The sequence below is a fragment of the Elephas maximus genome, chromosome 6 (genome assembly GCF_024166365.1).
Source record: "Elephas maximus indicus isolate mEleMax1 chromosome 6, mEleMax1 primary haplotype, whole genome shotgun sequence".
Classification (NCBI taxonomy): Eukaryota; Metazoa; Chordata; class Mammalia; order Proboscidea; family Elephantidae; genus Elephas; species Elephas maximus.
Genome location: NC_064824.1, coordinates 134,964,004 through 134,979,101, shown reverse-complemented (window position 1 = coordinate 134,979,101; position 15,098 = coordinate 134,964,004). Strand labels below are relative to the sequence as shown.

At 43.2% G+C, this 15,098-nt stretch overlaps 1 protein-coding gene across 2 annotated transcripts in view; it reads right to left on the bottom strand.

Moving 5' to 3' along the window:
• Positions 1 to 15,098, bottom strand: part of GIGYF2 (GRB10 interacting GYF protein 2) — a 147,146-nt gene that overhangs the window by 39,290 nt on the left and 92,758 nt on the right. For both annotated transcript variants that reach the window (XM_049888462.1, XM_049888463.1), the window contains exons 15-20: positions 11,041 to 11,207; positions 7,274 to 7,365; positions 5,740 to 5,838; positions 4,497 to 4,597; positions 2,879 to 2,979; positions 1,076 to 1,237 (exon numbers count right to left, since the gene is read on the bottom strand). In XM_049888462.1, coding sequence (XP_049744419.1) covers positions 1,076 to 1,237; positions 2,879 to 2,979; positions 4,497 to 4,597; positions 5,740 to 5,838; positions 7,274 to 7,365; positions 11,041 to 11,207 — 722 coding nt within the window. The remainder of the gene's footprint in view (positions 1 to 1,075; positions 1,238 to 2,878; positions 2,980 to 4,496; positions 4,598 to 5,739; positions 5,839 to 7,273; positions 7,366 to 11,040; positions 11,208 to 15,098) is intronic.

Here is a 15,098-nt window from a genome sequence, read left to right as displayed (position 1 = left end):
GGACTAAGTATTATACAGAAAACAGTCCCATTGTCAAATTAATTTAGGGAACACTAGGCAAAACATAATCAAACAGGTTTTACTGCAAAACTCCTTACAGCCTCTGTATGCCAACGTACACTATGACTCTTAAGAAATATTAATAGTTCGGAAACTTATACTTAGATGGTCCCTTTTGATTTTCACAGAGTATCTTTTGGGGCCAACAGCAAGTAGGAAATGTGAAGTAAAGGCGAGACTTTGGGGCTATTATAGAGTGAATTCTTTCACTTGGGGTCAATGAAACACCCCAATAAAAAAGTGGGACAAGCATACGAACAGAGAATTCCAAAAAAAAAATGCGAACAGCCAAAATACATGAAAAATGTTTAAACCTCACTGGTGAGAAATACTTAAGGAAAGATTTAGCTATAAGGATTTTCATTCAAACTCTGTTATAATAGTGAAAAATTGGGAACAACCCTCATGCCCACTAAAGAGACCTAGCTAAATTAAGACTTTATCTATAAAGTGAAATTTCACACGGCGACCAAATATAATGATATGATTTGTAGCAGTATACTGGACATGGGAAAATGACATGATGTATGTCAAAAGGTAGGTTACAGAACTCTAAGTAAAACCCAAACCAAACCTACTGCTGAGAACTCTAAGTACAAGTGATAAATACCTCCTAAAAATAAAAAAGCTTATGTCGCCACATGTATGGCTTTTCCTCCTTTCTGAAACACGAGTCCCTAGTATAGAGGTGAAGGTAGGAGAGCTTCATCAAGGAAAAGAGCAAAGTAAGGGCAGAGGTCTGAGTCAAAGATCAGTGTAATTTTAAAAAGCACATTTGGCTCTCAAAAATGTGACGTTTGATGCTGTTACAACAGAGTTCCTTCCTTCCTTGTTTTCAGCAGCGAGAGTAGAACTTTAAAAATCTAACTGGTCTATAAAACCACAGGCACTAGGCAAAGGAACTCAATCCGCAAGATTTGCTAGGACCCATGGGTGTTCGTGGAGAGCAGATGCTCTCTCTAAAGGTGAGTGAGTCTTCTAGGATTCTCCACGGTCAGAGTTCTCGGAGGTGTACCTGTTTCCTTCGGGCAAGCTCCTCTTCCTCCCGCCTTTTCCTCTCCTCCTCCTGCTGTCTCCGAAGAAGTTCCTCCTGTTGTCTCCGGAGTTCCTCTTGACGCTTGCGCTCCTCCTCTTCCCGCTTGGCCCGCATTTCTGCCTCTCTCCTCTCCTGTTCCAGCTGCGGTTACACGAGAGCGTTCTCAGGGACCTGAAGCCGAGCACTGAACACTGCGCCACCGAGTGGTACTGGCGGGAGGGGCTGGGCTGTGCAGACCTGGCCACTCACTGAGTCCCCTGGGAGGGATCCCTCCCAGTCAGCACTCTTAGGAGCTCTGATATGTCACAGCAACATCAGGACAGCTTCATGCTCTCTTACTGAACGCACTTTCTCCCGCCTGTCTGCCTACCTCCTCACTCCACACTGCCACTAACCACGCCACAGGTCCTAGGCGTGCTGGGAAAGTAGCCTATGGGAAAGTAACCTAAGAATATTTTTTGGAGTGGCATTTCTTTACTTTTTCCCACAAAAGGACAGCTGGCTGAAGATATAACAGTACGTGGCTATAAGGTTTCAATACCAATGTCGTAAAGCTGCTAGTATAAAAAACTATAGAATTCTTTAAAGTTTGAAGACCAATCCCTAAATAAATCCTATCCCAGTTCCACATGTTAATCGATCCAGCACCTGGTCTCTGGTCCCACCGCCACAGCTTCAGTTCAGACCTCCACTTTTCTCACCCATATTCCAAAGAGTCTCTTATCCAGTTTCCTAGCATCCTGTCTGCCCCACTTTCCCCAGCTCAAATGCCACATTTTCCCTCCAAAAAAACACTCCAGGCTTACTTTCAACACCACCCTGCAGCCTGCAAATAAAGCCTAACTCTGTAACATGATCTGTGCCTGGCTCTTCCCATTGTTTATCCCTCAGACCCACTGTGGTCCCAAGCCAGGCCAAGTTACTGAGCACTTCTGGACCTCTGTAAGTGTTATTTCCTTCAACTGCAATTGAATTTTCACCTCTTTCTGCTCTGTCATGTCCAAACCCTTCAAATGAGCTAAATCCTCATCCCTTTCAAGGGAACATCAGTTCACAGCTCATCAGAAGTGCTACCCGGCTCCTAAACCCCACCTGTACAACTGGGTCCATGTGGTTCTCAACTACCCTGTCATTGTAATGTCTGTCCCTTCATGCTGCAGACTGCAAGCTCCCTGAAGGACCCATCTTCCATCATTTCTGTGCTCGCCACACAAAGCACTGGGCACCAGAAGGCACCTGAGAGTTATTTGGACTGTGACCTTTCACTCCTTTACGGAGACAGATCCTGACCGTGAACACTTTCCATGTTCTGGGCACTCGAAGGAGACAGTCACTACCTCAAAGGACAGGTATGAAGTATGCATTAAGTATAAAACAGGAACAGGACACTCTTAGAGGCACATGAACCCAGAAATTATTACAACGATGCTAGGTGTTGAAACAGGCATCCTCTTCTGGCAAGTATGAAAACCAAAATCCCATATTCTTAGCTCCTCTAGAAGATGTGAACAGAGCACAGGATCTAACATCCATGTTGAGCTTTTCAGCTATATGTCTGGGTACACTAAGAAACGCAAACAAACATCACCACAGAGCTTCAGAGGGACCTTTTTGGGAAAAGAGGGTACAATAAAAATCAAATACAAGTGTACTTAAACCAGCTAAGTAGCAGTAGACTAAAAGCAGAAGTACACCCAGCTAGAGAGAACTGGAGATCAGCAGACAGAGTGTCTATATGCTCAGCCATAAGGCACATGCTGCTACAGGAAGTGAGGGTCTGACCTTTGCAGCTTTGGCCTTCTCCATCTGCTGAAGCTGCTCCAGGGCAGGTCCTGGAGTTGTGGTGTCCAGGGGAAGATCCCACACACTGCCGCCTTCCCAAACTGTAAGACAATTGGTGGGGCAGGCGGGGGGGGGGGGGGGGGCACATCAGAGTTTCCACACATGGTCACATAGCCGTAAGCTTGATGACTAAAGCTGCTTCCCTGTCCCCAAAGGAGCTCCATCACACACATCTGCTCTGCTTTTAAATCGACCAAGCTGTCACTGGGCTCTAGTTTACGTCAAGAGCCTTCAACATAGGAGGAAAGAAAGTATCAGGCATTTTTTTGGGCAAATAATTTGATCCTCACAAAGCCCTATAATGTTATCTGTTCATAACCCCGTTTTTACAAAGGGGCTGAGGTGGTCTCATAACATTCATTCCCAAGGGCACGGAGCAAGCATGTGGCCATGCCAGGACTCAAACCCAAGTGTACTCGATTCCAAAGCCCATGGTATTTCCTGTAATCATACAGCCTCTTACCAAGTGACAAGAGAGGTGCAACAGCAGCCTGGGCGGGTCTCACGCATGACACTTGGTCCTGACCAACATGTACGGCAGTACACGGTCAGAGGTGGGAGCCAATAGATAAGGGCTCTGAGTCTGTTACCCTCTGTCAGCTAGGCTTGCTGACACCACTTTTCAGCATTCTCTATTTCCTATGTTCCTGTTACCATCTATTTATGGACTATTAATTACTAACTGTACAAAACCAGTGGAATATTCGTAAAAAACAAAAAACCTTGATTTCACACAAATCTAAAGAGAAAAAAATATTTAATAAAGTACTTACAGTTTCAAAAAAAAAAATGGAGACTATCTTAGTAACTTAATTATAAATGTCTACCAAGAAAAAATAAGGCAGACTCAGCTGAGAAGCTTGCTAAGAAAGGATAACCGATTCTTCTCCTGACACACTCCCGGGTCAGTGTTGCTAAGAGAACTACAGCCTGAAGGCTGATTGGGTCTAGAAATATCCATCAACGCTCAGGGGTCCTGAGAGCTTTCAATACAACTATAGCCTCTTATAAGGACGCTCTCCAGGATTCCAACCATCCACCTCTGCAAATATCAGACCTCAACACAAGTACTTCACCAATGTCAAGACTTAAATCATCTCAATCCAAAATTTTCTAATTTGATGCAAAAAGATCAGAGAACAACGCCAGGTGTCCTTTCAAAAGAGGTTTTTCTCTTCCTAAAATCTGTGGGGCCCTTGCAGTGATTCAAAAAGATGGAGCACCATTACTTTTGTTCTTATTTATGTTTTTCATTCTGGCTGAAGAGATCAAAGAAAATGATTTAAAAGACTTTTCCACACTGGTTAAACCAACATAAAAACTGAATCAAACACAAGAAATCTGATCTTCTAAATGATTTCTAGCAAATCCTTAATAGTTTATTTCAACAATACCTTTACTCTTTTGCTGGAGTCTATTAAAAAATGTACCTTTTGTTAATATTCAATACCAAAATGGATCCAAAAATCTGATACATTTTTTAAAAAAACTGAACATCAACATATTATTAGAATCTAAAACCTTGAAGCTATAGTAAAGCCCCAGTGTAGGTTTTTACCTGTAGGCTGTGAGGCTGTTGGCTGAAGCTCCCAGATAGAGCCATTATCTGGCACTGTCACAGACCTAGTTACTGAGGAAATGATGTTCTGATCAGATATTCTGCAGAAGGGAAATAAAAAAAACCAACTTGTTCTTGTCATTTGCAAAAAGAAGACGAAGAGGAATTTCTATGTTATTTCTAGCTTTTCCAAGTTATCTGGCCAGAAAATTCTTTCATTGTTTCAACTAAAGCCTAACACTAACAAAGTCAGAGGCACAATAATCACATGTATTACAAGATACTGATTTCTAAATAATGGATATACCTACTACCTTAAAAAAGCCTTAATATCTTACTAAAAGCCACAAGGCCATCACATTATAATGAAAAACCCTTAAAGAGGAAGTCAAGAGGTCTGCATTTTAGTTGTCTCTGAAGTTTGCTATGTGCTACGTCAACCAAGTCCTTCAGCCTCTCAGAGCCCCACTCTGCCCGTTTGTAAAATAGAGACTCTATCACCTAACCTGTCTACCTCACAGGATGGATTAAAGCTCAAAGGGAAATGTGAACGGTTTGATTAAACCGGGCAGTAAAGTTTTGGAGGGCAGGGACTAATACCTTTGCAGGGTTTACAACACATACTAAATTAAATCATCTGAAAAATGCAGAAACTTAAGGCATCTAGTCCAATTTCCTTTTCCTTAGACATACCTTAATGGCTTTTGGGTTTCAGAAAATTATAGCCCTGTGTGGCACTGTGGAATCCCTGGTAGCGTAGTGGTTAAGTGCTACTGCTGCTAACCAAGAGGTCAGCAGTTCGAATCCACCAGGCACTCCTTGGAAACTATCGGGCAGTTCTACACTGTCCTAGAGGGTTGCTATGAGTCAGAATCAACTCGACGGCAGCAGGTTTGGTTTGGTGGCATTGTTATTATCTTCCTTGAGATTACCACAGGTAAAAGTGAGATTAAAATCCTGGACAGCAACTTTCTGTTGCTGTTCCCGTAAGACTACACTGCTTCTCATGTGTCCTTTGGTTACTATTCCAAATTGGTCCTCCATGAGTAAAAAAGACTGAGTAAATGTTTTCCCTTTAGCTTCACGATTATTTTTACTCTGCTTTTACGCACCTACCACCTGCGGGTAGGACTTATGTGTGGGTATTCTGACACCAGAATTCACGTACTCTTCCTCAATTTCCCTTGTTGTCTTTCTTCCAGCGCACACACACAATGAGACACATAATGGAATGACCACCAACCTCATCTTCAGAGCCTGAAGGAGAAGCGCCAACTGCTGCTGCTGCTGAGAAGACAGGGCTGCTTTCTGTTGTTGAGCCAAAACCTGTGCATATTGTTGTCTTCAAAAAGCAAGACCAAGTGTCACCTATCTATCCACATTAAGTCACTTTACTAAGACTCTGAAAGGCAAGGTTCAATTCACCACCCTCCCCAAAAGCACACCGTTAGAAATAACTACCAAGCATATTTTACAATTCTTCTCGGTAATAGTCAAATAGAATGTTCCATAATTCATTCCAGAAAGAAATGAACTTATAGATGACATGCTTTTGCTCAAAAAAAGGACAGCAAAAAGCACAAAACGTCCAAAACTGGCAAACCCTTCAAGAACACAGTAGCCCTTCATCAGAAAACAAGTGAAATTAAAGCAGATTCAAATAGCTACTTCCATATGAAGCACCTCTTGAGCAAAAAAAAAAAAAAATCCCAAATTTATGTCTCAAGTTTTTTCACTAGATCAGTAGTGAACAAATGTTCTCTGTAAAGGACCAGATAGTGAGTACTTTCGGCACTGCAGGCCATAGAGTCTCTGCCACAACTACTCAATTTCACGTTGTAGCACAAAAGCAGCCAGAGATAATACGGAACAAATGGGTGTGGCTGTGCTTCCATAAAGGTGAGTTCCTGAGTGGTGCAACTGGTTAAGCGCTGGTCTACAAAGCCAGGGATGCCTCGGGAAAAAGGCCTCGGAAGCCCTACATAGCACAGCTCTACTCTGCACACGTGAGGACTCCATGATTCAGACAGCGACTGGTTTGGTTTGGTGCTCTGATGTTGTTGCTGTTAGCTGACGTGGGTCTATTCCGATTCATGGCGACCCCATGTATGCAGAGCAGAACTGTTTCACAGGATTTTCAAGGCTATATAACCTTTGGGAAGCAGATGGCCAGGCCTGTCTCCTGAGGCGTCGCTTGGTGTGCTCAAACCCCAACCTTTCATCTACTAGTCAAACATGTAACCGTTTCTGGCACCCAGGAACTCCTGGTGCTCTGATAAACTTTGTTTGTAACAATAGGTAGCAGGCAGGATTTGGCCCATAGTCTACAGTTAGCCAACCTCTCCATCAGATGGCCAGCGAAGCCTATTTCTTCTATGAAAGGGATGCACAGTATAAGTGATCTGCCATTGTTCCATACCACTCCTAACAGGGTAAACTTGGTGCTTCTCTCCCTCCCTCCTATGGTTTTTCTCTGTGGCATTGACAGCTTAGCCAATCAGGAGGCACTTAGTTCTTAAAAGGTTTGTTGGTTCCTGCTTTAGGAGCTAAATAGCTTGCAAAATTATACTTGCATGTCAACTTCTGCTAATTTCTGTCACTTAAGAGGTGAGATGAGAGACTAAATTTGAACTGTAGAGTAACATGCCACTAGATGTCTGACCAAAGTGTTACAGAGACTTTCAGTTCTCTGTGCCGTAACGGGTGAGGCCTGACAACAGATTCCACCTGACGCCCCTGTGGGGCCGCAGCGCGCCCTGCCGCATTACCGTACTCACTGTATTAAGAACTGCTGGTACTGGAGGTGCTGCATCTGGTACAAGGCTGTGAGCTCCTGCTGGCGGGACAGTCGTTCCTGGTCCAACTCTCCCTGGGTGGGAAGGCGTGAGGAAGAAATACTATTAAGTAAATTGCAAGAAACATAAAAATAAAAGCCACTCAGTAGATATATCTGAAAGCAAAATGAATCTCAGAACTTTAATCTCCCACCTCACCCTTATCCTAAAAAACTGGCATCTTTAAAACTAAGCCACGCCACCTAGTGGAATATGGTGGCAGCTACATTATAAGAGATTCCTTAAGGTGGAAAAGAGTCCACATTTCAGGTGCTGGTCTTTCCTCCTGCCCCTGAAGCTGTACTGTGCTCCAGGGTTACTACTGCACCTGGAAAACTATGCAATTCTCCCAATCTTAAAGGTGATTCACAAATTTGGAGGTAATGTAGAAATTAGAGAAATGGGACAGTAGAAGAGTAAAATTATCTAAAAGATAAAGGAAATATTACAGTACAAATTTGACAATGGCATGTGCCAAACACAGGGAGACAGTCTACTAGGATGTCTTCTGAAAGATGGTGATCAATCTTAAACTAAACAGAATATGAAAGCATTTTGAACACTTTCTACACAAAAACTAGGTGGTTTCTGTTGCTATTAGTACATATGGGTTAGAAAAGATAAAGAAATTGTAGCAAAATCCTGTTTTTTCGCCTATATTTCAAATAACCAATGCTGGAATTTAAATTTTAAAAATGTAAAAAGAATGAAATGTGAAGTGAAGATAAAAGAAATATACAGACGACACAGACTAAACTTATGCAAACCATTAGTGAATCATTTAGTCAGTATTTTAGACTGATTATAGTTTGAAATTAACAACCTGCAATATGCAGATGACACAACCTCGCTTGCTGAAAGTGAGGGAACTTGAAGTACTTCGTGATGAAGCTCAAAGACTATCATCTTCTAGTATGGATTCCACCTCAACATAAAGAAAGGAAAAATCCTCACAACTGGACCAATGAGCAGCATCATGATATGTGGAAAAAGACTGGAATTCCCAAGGCTTTCATTTCCTTGGCTCCACAATCCATGTCCATGGAAGCAGCAGTCAAGGAATCAAATGATGCATTGCATTGGGCAAGTGGGCAGCAAAAGACTTCCTTAAAGTGTCAAATAGCAAAGACGTCACTTTGAGAACTAAGCCGTAACACATCTGTCTTGGAAGAAATGCAGCCAGGATGCTCCTCAGAATCAAGGATGGCGAGACTTCGTCTTGCACACTTTGGATTTATTATCAAGAGAGACCAATCCCTGGAAAAGGACATCGTGCTTGGTAAAGCAGAAGGTCAGCGACACAATGGCTGCAACAATGGGCTCAAACACAGGGACAATTGTGAAGATGGCACAGGACTGGGCAGTGTTTCATTCTGTTGTATGTGTGGTGACTATGAGTCGGTTCAAGTCAATTCAAATATAGTCTAGAGTATGCAATTCCTCAGGGCAGAGATCAACTGAAATTCAGGGACGTTTTTCTTTCTCGTTAAATACTGGAGGGGACAGCTACCCTAGGTTAATGTCAGTTTCCTACATGAACAACTAGGCTTTAGGTACGTTCATATGAAGGTGAGTTGTCTCCTTAGCAGTACTACTGAGAGCAAAGGAGCTGACAGGAAGCAGAGCTTTCCAGTGCTGCTTTTCTGCTGAAACAGGTATGACTGAGGCTCAGCACCTATGGCTGGAAGTCAGGAAAAGGACCAGGGCAAGCATGCCAAGCTCCAAGTGATGAGCTTCCAGATGAAACAGGTGTAACTGAGGCTCAGCACCTACGGATAAAGTCAGGAAACGGACCAGTGCAGGCACGCCAAGCTCCACGTGATGAGCTTTCAGGTGAAACAGGTATGACTGAGGCTCAGCACCTATGGCTGGAAGTCAGGAAAAGGACCAGTGCAGGCATGCCAAGCTCCAAGTGATGAGCTTCCAGGTGAAACAGGTATGACTGAGGCTCGGCACCTATGGATGAAGTCAGGAAACGGACCAGTGCAGGCACGCCAAGCTCCAGGTGATGAGCTTCCAGGTGAAACAGGTATGACTGAGGCTCAGCACCTATGGCTGGAAGTCAGGAAAAGGACCAGTGCAGGCATGCCAAGCTCCAAGTGATGAGCTTCCAGGTGAAACAGGTATGACTGAGGCTCGGCACCTATGGATGAAGTCAGGAAACGGACCAGTGCAGGCACGCCAAGCTCCAGGTGATGAGCTTCCAGGTGAAACAGGTATGACTGAGGCTCAGCACCTACGGCTGAAGTCAGGAAACGGACCAGGGCAAGCACGCCAAGCTCCAAGTGATGAGCTTCCAGGTGAAACAGGTATGACTGAGGCTCGGCACCTACGGCTGAAGTCAGGGAACGGACCAGGGCAAGCACGCCAAGCTCCAAGTGATGTGCTTCCAGCTGCTGACACATGCAGGATGAAAATCCACCCCAACTTCAGAGACGGGTAATAAGGCTCAAACTGGGTATTTAAGTTGAACTTGCATATAATAATACACAACATGATTTTTACATGGATTTACAGCAATTAAGACAATGTCAGAAATAATTTCCCTCACCATCTCTTCTAGACCACTACTCTTCAAACTATGGGTCTCAACTGGTCATTGGATTGGGAAAGCAGTAACTGGGTGAAGAACAGCATTTCAAAAAGATGAAAGAGAACAGAAAACACTAGAGTGTACACTGCACATAACGTTTTGTGAAACTTGTTATACATACATACAGTTATAAGTGTACAGCCTACTGATGTAAAAACGTTACTTTAATATGGGCCACCGTCACGACAGTTTGAAAGCCACTGGCCTCACCTACAGACTCCCTTGTCTACAGAGGTTGTATCTTATTCATCCTCATCTCAGGAGAACCTAGCACAAGGCCTGGCACTCAGTATGTGCGTGATGACTGAACCAGTGGTGAAATTTCCCGTAGAAACCCAGCGTTCACACTGAAGATTTCTGACTACAGCCATGTTGACAATGGCCGGCCATGAGACATGCCACCAGGAGAAGGAAAATGAGAAGTGGCTCCAGAGACCTCTGAAAAGAGCTCTACTGGGCGATACTCGGGGCAGTCGCAGGAGGAGCAAAGACTGCACCTGCCATAGGGGCTGCAGTGCCAGCACACTAGGGGGGTCACCGGCATTATGTTCCATTTGTGGTCAAAATATCAGGAGCTAATATTCAAAAAAACAAAGAAAATCCTCAAAATAGCGTGAAGCAATGGAATTTCAGATTAGTAACATTTTATTTAGAGTAAACCTCAAATGTAGGAACTTTTTAAGTCAGAAAGCAAGAGGCAAACAGAGAAGAGGGAGTGTGTGCATTCTCACTAGGGACAAGAAGCAACTCAAAGAAGCCAGCTGAAGCACAGATGGTAAAGGCAGAGCTCTGAGATGGGCGTAGAAAGGTAAGAAGTCAGACAGCGCAGGGTCTGCAGGCCGTGACAAGATGTTGGCCCACATTCTACACCTGGCAGAAAGCTACTGATGGATTGTTTCTCTGGGTTTGAGAGAGACAGACAGACAAGCTGAAGAAGATGGGCACAAACGTTTGAGTTTTGAAAAATCATTATAGCTACATATGCAGTCTCTGATTCAGGCTTCTCATTACAATTTCAATTTGCTTCCTCATGACACGTAACATTTGGGCTATGTTTTCAAGGAGAAGTAGGTGCTCTGTGTTCAATATGTGTTACAGGTGAGCTTCAGGTACTTACCAAGTGAGGAGGGGGTGCTGGGCCGGGCGAGAAGGGAACTCTTCCCCACATTTTCATGATATCACCAAGAGGCTGGAAGCTTTCATCACATGCTCTCTTCACCAATAGAGACATGGTAAAATAGCCCGCCTGAAACCACTCCGCCATCTCCTGGTTATTGAAGGGACCTGTAATATCAGCGAGTAAGCAGAAGAGCAATAAGAACCCTTTTAGGCACAAAGAGGAAACAAATATTTCTGACCCTCATCCAGAGGAAACACCTCTTCAGGTGGCACCTGTTGAATACTTTGTATGGTATCTTAAGTCACTTCCAAAGGTGGTGAACAGGCTTCTCATTAACAAAACATAACAGGGACAACTTTGAAATAAGCCTTCTGTGTATATACCCCAAATTCTCAGCAGTGCTTTAATTATTGTAAGGAGTACGATGGTCTCTGTCTCACTCCAGCGCCACGAGTCATCTGTTAGAAAAGCTCCATACAGCTGAAGAGAAGACTGCACTCTGTTAGACTCTGGATCACGCGGGTGCAGAGAATATAAATATAGCTGCAGGGCTGGAAGGCTTTTCTCCAATTTTCATTTTCAGACAGATTATTGCATACGGGGCAGAAGATAAGCAATAATCATTTAAATTAAGACAAACTAAAATTTATTTACCCAAATGGGATTAAATCTGCTCTTGGTATGGGGGGAATAACATTCTCTAGATATTTTATAAAAAGAAATTGCCAGGAATTTTATATATAAAACTAACAAACAAGTGCACTCCAATCAATAAACCATTCATTCATTCAACAAATACTAAACACTTACTACGTGATCTAGGCACCGGGGACACAATAGTAAACAAAACAAAGCCCTAGAAATTCCATTTCAGAGAAGATGGGGTAGACGCACTGTTTTCCTATTTCTCCTGCTAAGTAGAACTAAAAGCCCTGGGCATTACATACAGCAAACCAAAGAAGCCTCTGAAAGGTGGAGAGAACAAAGCAGACTGACTCAGGGCCTTGAGGCCTGAGGCGAGACACAGTAGTGTGTCCCCTGGGTTTGCTGTATACCTCTGTAGCCCAGCCTTGGAGCTAAAGAAGCCAGCAACCAGAAATGCCAACAGATGCGGGGAGGGGGTGGGGGAGGGGCGTGGAAAAAACAAACCCCGCTCTCTCTAGCCAAGGGATCAGAAAAGGGGCAGCTTTGCAAAACGGAAAACTTTCAGACAATAACCACTTTATTTCAGCCAAAGACCACAGAAAAAAACTGTGGTCCTACCTCACCCACATGAGGAAAGGCAAAGTAGGGCGTCTAGACGGTGTCAGAGAAGGTGAAGAAGGGTGCCAGAGCTTTTATTCAGCCAGTCACAAGCCCTCACCTCCAGGGAAGGAAGTGGCACAAGTATTCAGGTGCTAGAAGAAAAGAAGTGTCAACCCAGAATCCTATACTCAGCAAAAATATCTGTATGGAATGAATGGAAATCAAGATAGTCTCACATAAGGAAGAACGAAGAAAATCTGCTGCCAGCAGACCCACCCTAAAAGAATGACCAGAGGAAATTCTCTAAAGAGAAAGGAAATGATAAGAGAAGGAACCCTGGGAGGACCTAGATAAGTAAAGCATTACTGAAAAAGAACAAAGTGGGAGGCCTCACACTACCTGATTTTAGAACCTATTATACCGCCACAGTAGTCAAAACAGCCTGGTATTGGTACAACAACAGAACACATAGACCAATGGAACAGAATTGAGAATCCAGACATAAATCCATCCATATATGAGCAGCTGATATTTGACAAAGGCCCAAAGTCTGTTAAATGGGGAAAAGACAGTCTCTTTAACAAATAGTACTGGCATCACTGGACATCCATCTGCAAAAAAATGAAACAAGACCCATACCTCACACCATGCAAAAAAACTAACTCAAAATGGAAAAAAGACCTAAATATAAAACCTAAAACGATAAAGATCGTGGAAGAAAAAATAGGGACAACACTACGAGCCCTTATACATGGCACAAATAGTACACAAAACATTACTTGTTGTTGTTAGGTGCCGTCGAGTCGGTTCCGACTAATAACGACCCTATGCACAACAGAACGAAACACTGCCTGGTCCCACTCAATCCTTACATTACTAACAATGCACAAATAGCAGAAGAGAAACCAGACAACCGGGAGCTCCTTAAACATCAAACATGCTCCTCTAAAGTCTTCACCAAAAGAGTAAAAGGATTATCTACAGACTGGGAAAAAAATTTTCGCTATGACAAATCCGATCAGTGTCAAATCTCTAAAATCTACAAGATATTGCAAAAGCTCAACAACAAAAAGACAACCCAATTAAAAAATGGGCAAAAGATATGAACAGGCACTTCTCCAAAGAAGACATTCAGGCGGCTAACAGGTACATGAGGAAATGCTCATGATCATTAGCCATTAGAGAAATGCAAATCAAAACTACAATGAGATACCATCTCACTCCAACAAGGCTGGCATTAATCCAAAAAGCACAGAATAATAAATGTTGGAGAGGTTGTAGAGAGACTGGAACACTTATGTACTGCTGGTGGGAATGTAAAATGGTACAACCATGTTGGACATCGATTTGGCAATTCCTTAAAAAGCTAGAAATAGAACTACCATACGATCCAGCAACCCCACTCCTTGGAATATATCCTAGAGAAATAAGAGCCTCCACATGAACAGATATATGCACACCTATGTTTATTGCAGCACTGTTTACAACAGCAAAAAGATGGACACGACCAAGGTGCCCATCGACGGGTGAATGGATAAGTAAATTATGGTATATTTACACAATGGAATACCACACATTTAAGAACATCGATGAATCTGTGAAATATCTCCTAACATGGAAGAATCTGGAAGGCATTATGCTGAGTGAAATTAGTCATTTGCAAAAGGACAAATATTGTATTTGAGACCGCTATAAGAACTCAAGAAAAAGTTTAAACACAGAAGAAAATATTCTTTGATGGTTACGAAGGTGGGGAGGGAGGAAGGGGGTACTCACTAATTAGATAGTACACAAGAACTATTTTAGGTGAAGGGAAAGACAGCACACGAAACAGGAGAGGTCAGCACAACTGGACTAAACCAAAAGCAAAGAAGTTTCCTGAATACAACTGAACGCTTCGAAGTCCAGAGTAGCAGGGATGGGGACCTGGGAATCATGGTTTCAGTTGGCATAACAAAATGTATTAAGAAAACGTTCTGCATCCCACTTCGGTGAGTGGCATCTGGGGTCTTAAACGCTAGTAAGCGGCCATTTAAGATGCATCAATTGGTCTCAACTCACCTGAAGCAAAGGAGAATGAAGAACACCAAAAACATAAGGTAAAGATGGCCCCAAGAGACAAAAAGGGCCACATAAACCAGAGACTACATCAGACTGAGACCGGAAAAACTAGATGGTGCCCGACTACTGCCGATGACTGCCTTGACGGGGAACACAACAGAGAATCCCTGATGGAGCAGAAGAACAGTGGGATGTAGATCTCACATTCTCGTAAACAGACCAGACTTAATGGTCTGAATGAGACTGCAGGGACCCCAGAGGTCATGGTCCCTGGACCCTCTGTTAGCCCAAGACTGGAATCATTCCCAAAGACAACTCTTCAGACAGGGATTGGACAGGACTACAAGGCAGATAATGATACTGGTGAGGAGTGAGCTTCTTGGCTCAAGTAGCCACATGCGACTACGTGGGCAGCTCCTGTCTTGGAGGCAAGATGAGAAGGCAGAGAGGGACAGGAGCTGGCTGAATGGACACGGGGAATACAGGGTGGAGAGGAGGAGTATGCTATCTTATTAGGGGGAGAGCAGCTAGGAGAAAACAGCAAGATGTGTGTAAGTTTTTGTATGAGACTGACTTGATTTGTAAACTTGTACTTAAAGCACAATAAATAAAAAGAAAAGAAAAAAAAAAAGAAGGAACCCTGGAACATCAGGAAGGAAGAACATGATAAAAAAAATCTATAATCTCGCCTTCTCCTGTTGAGTTTTCTAGATTATGTCTGACGATTAAAGCAAAAATTGCTGTGGTTC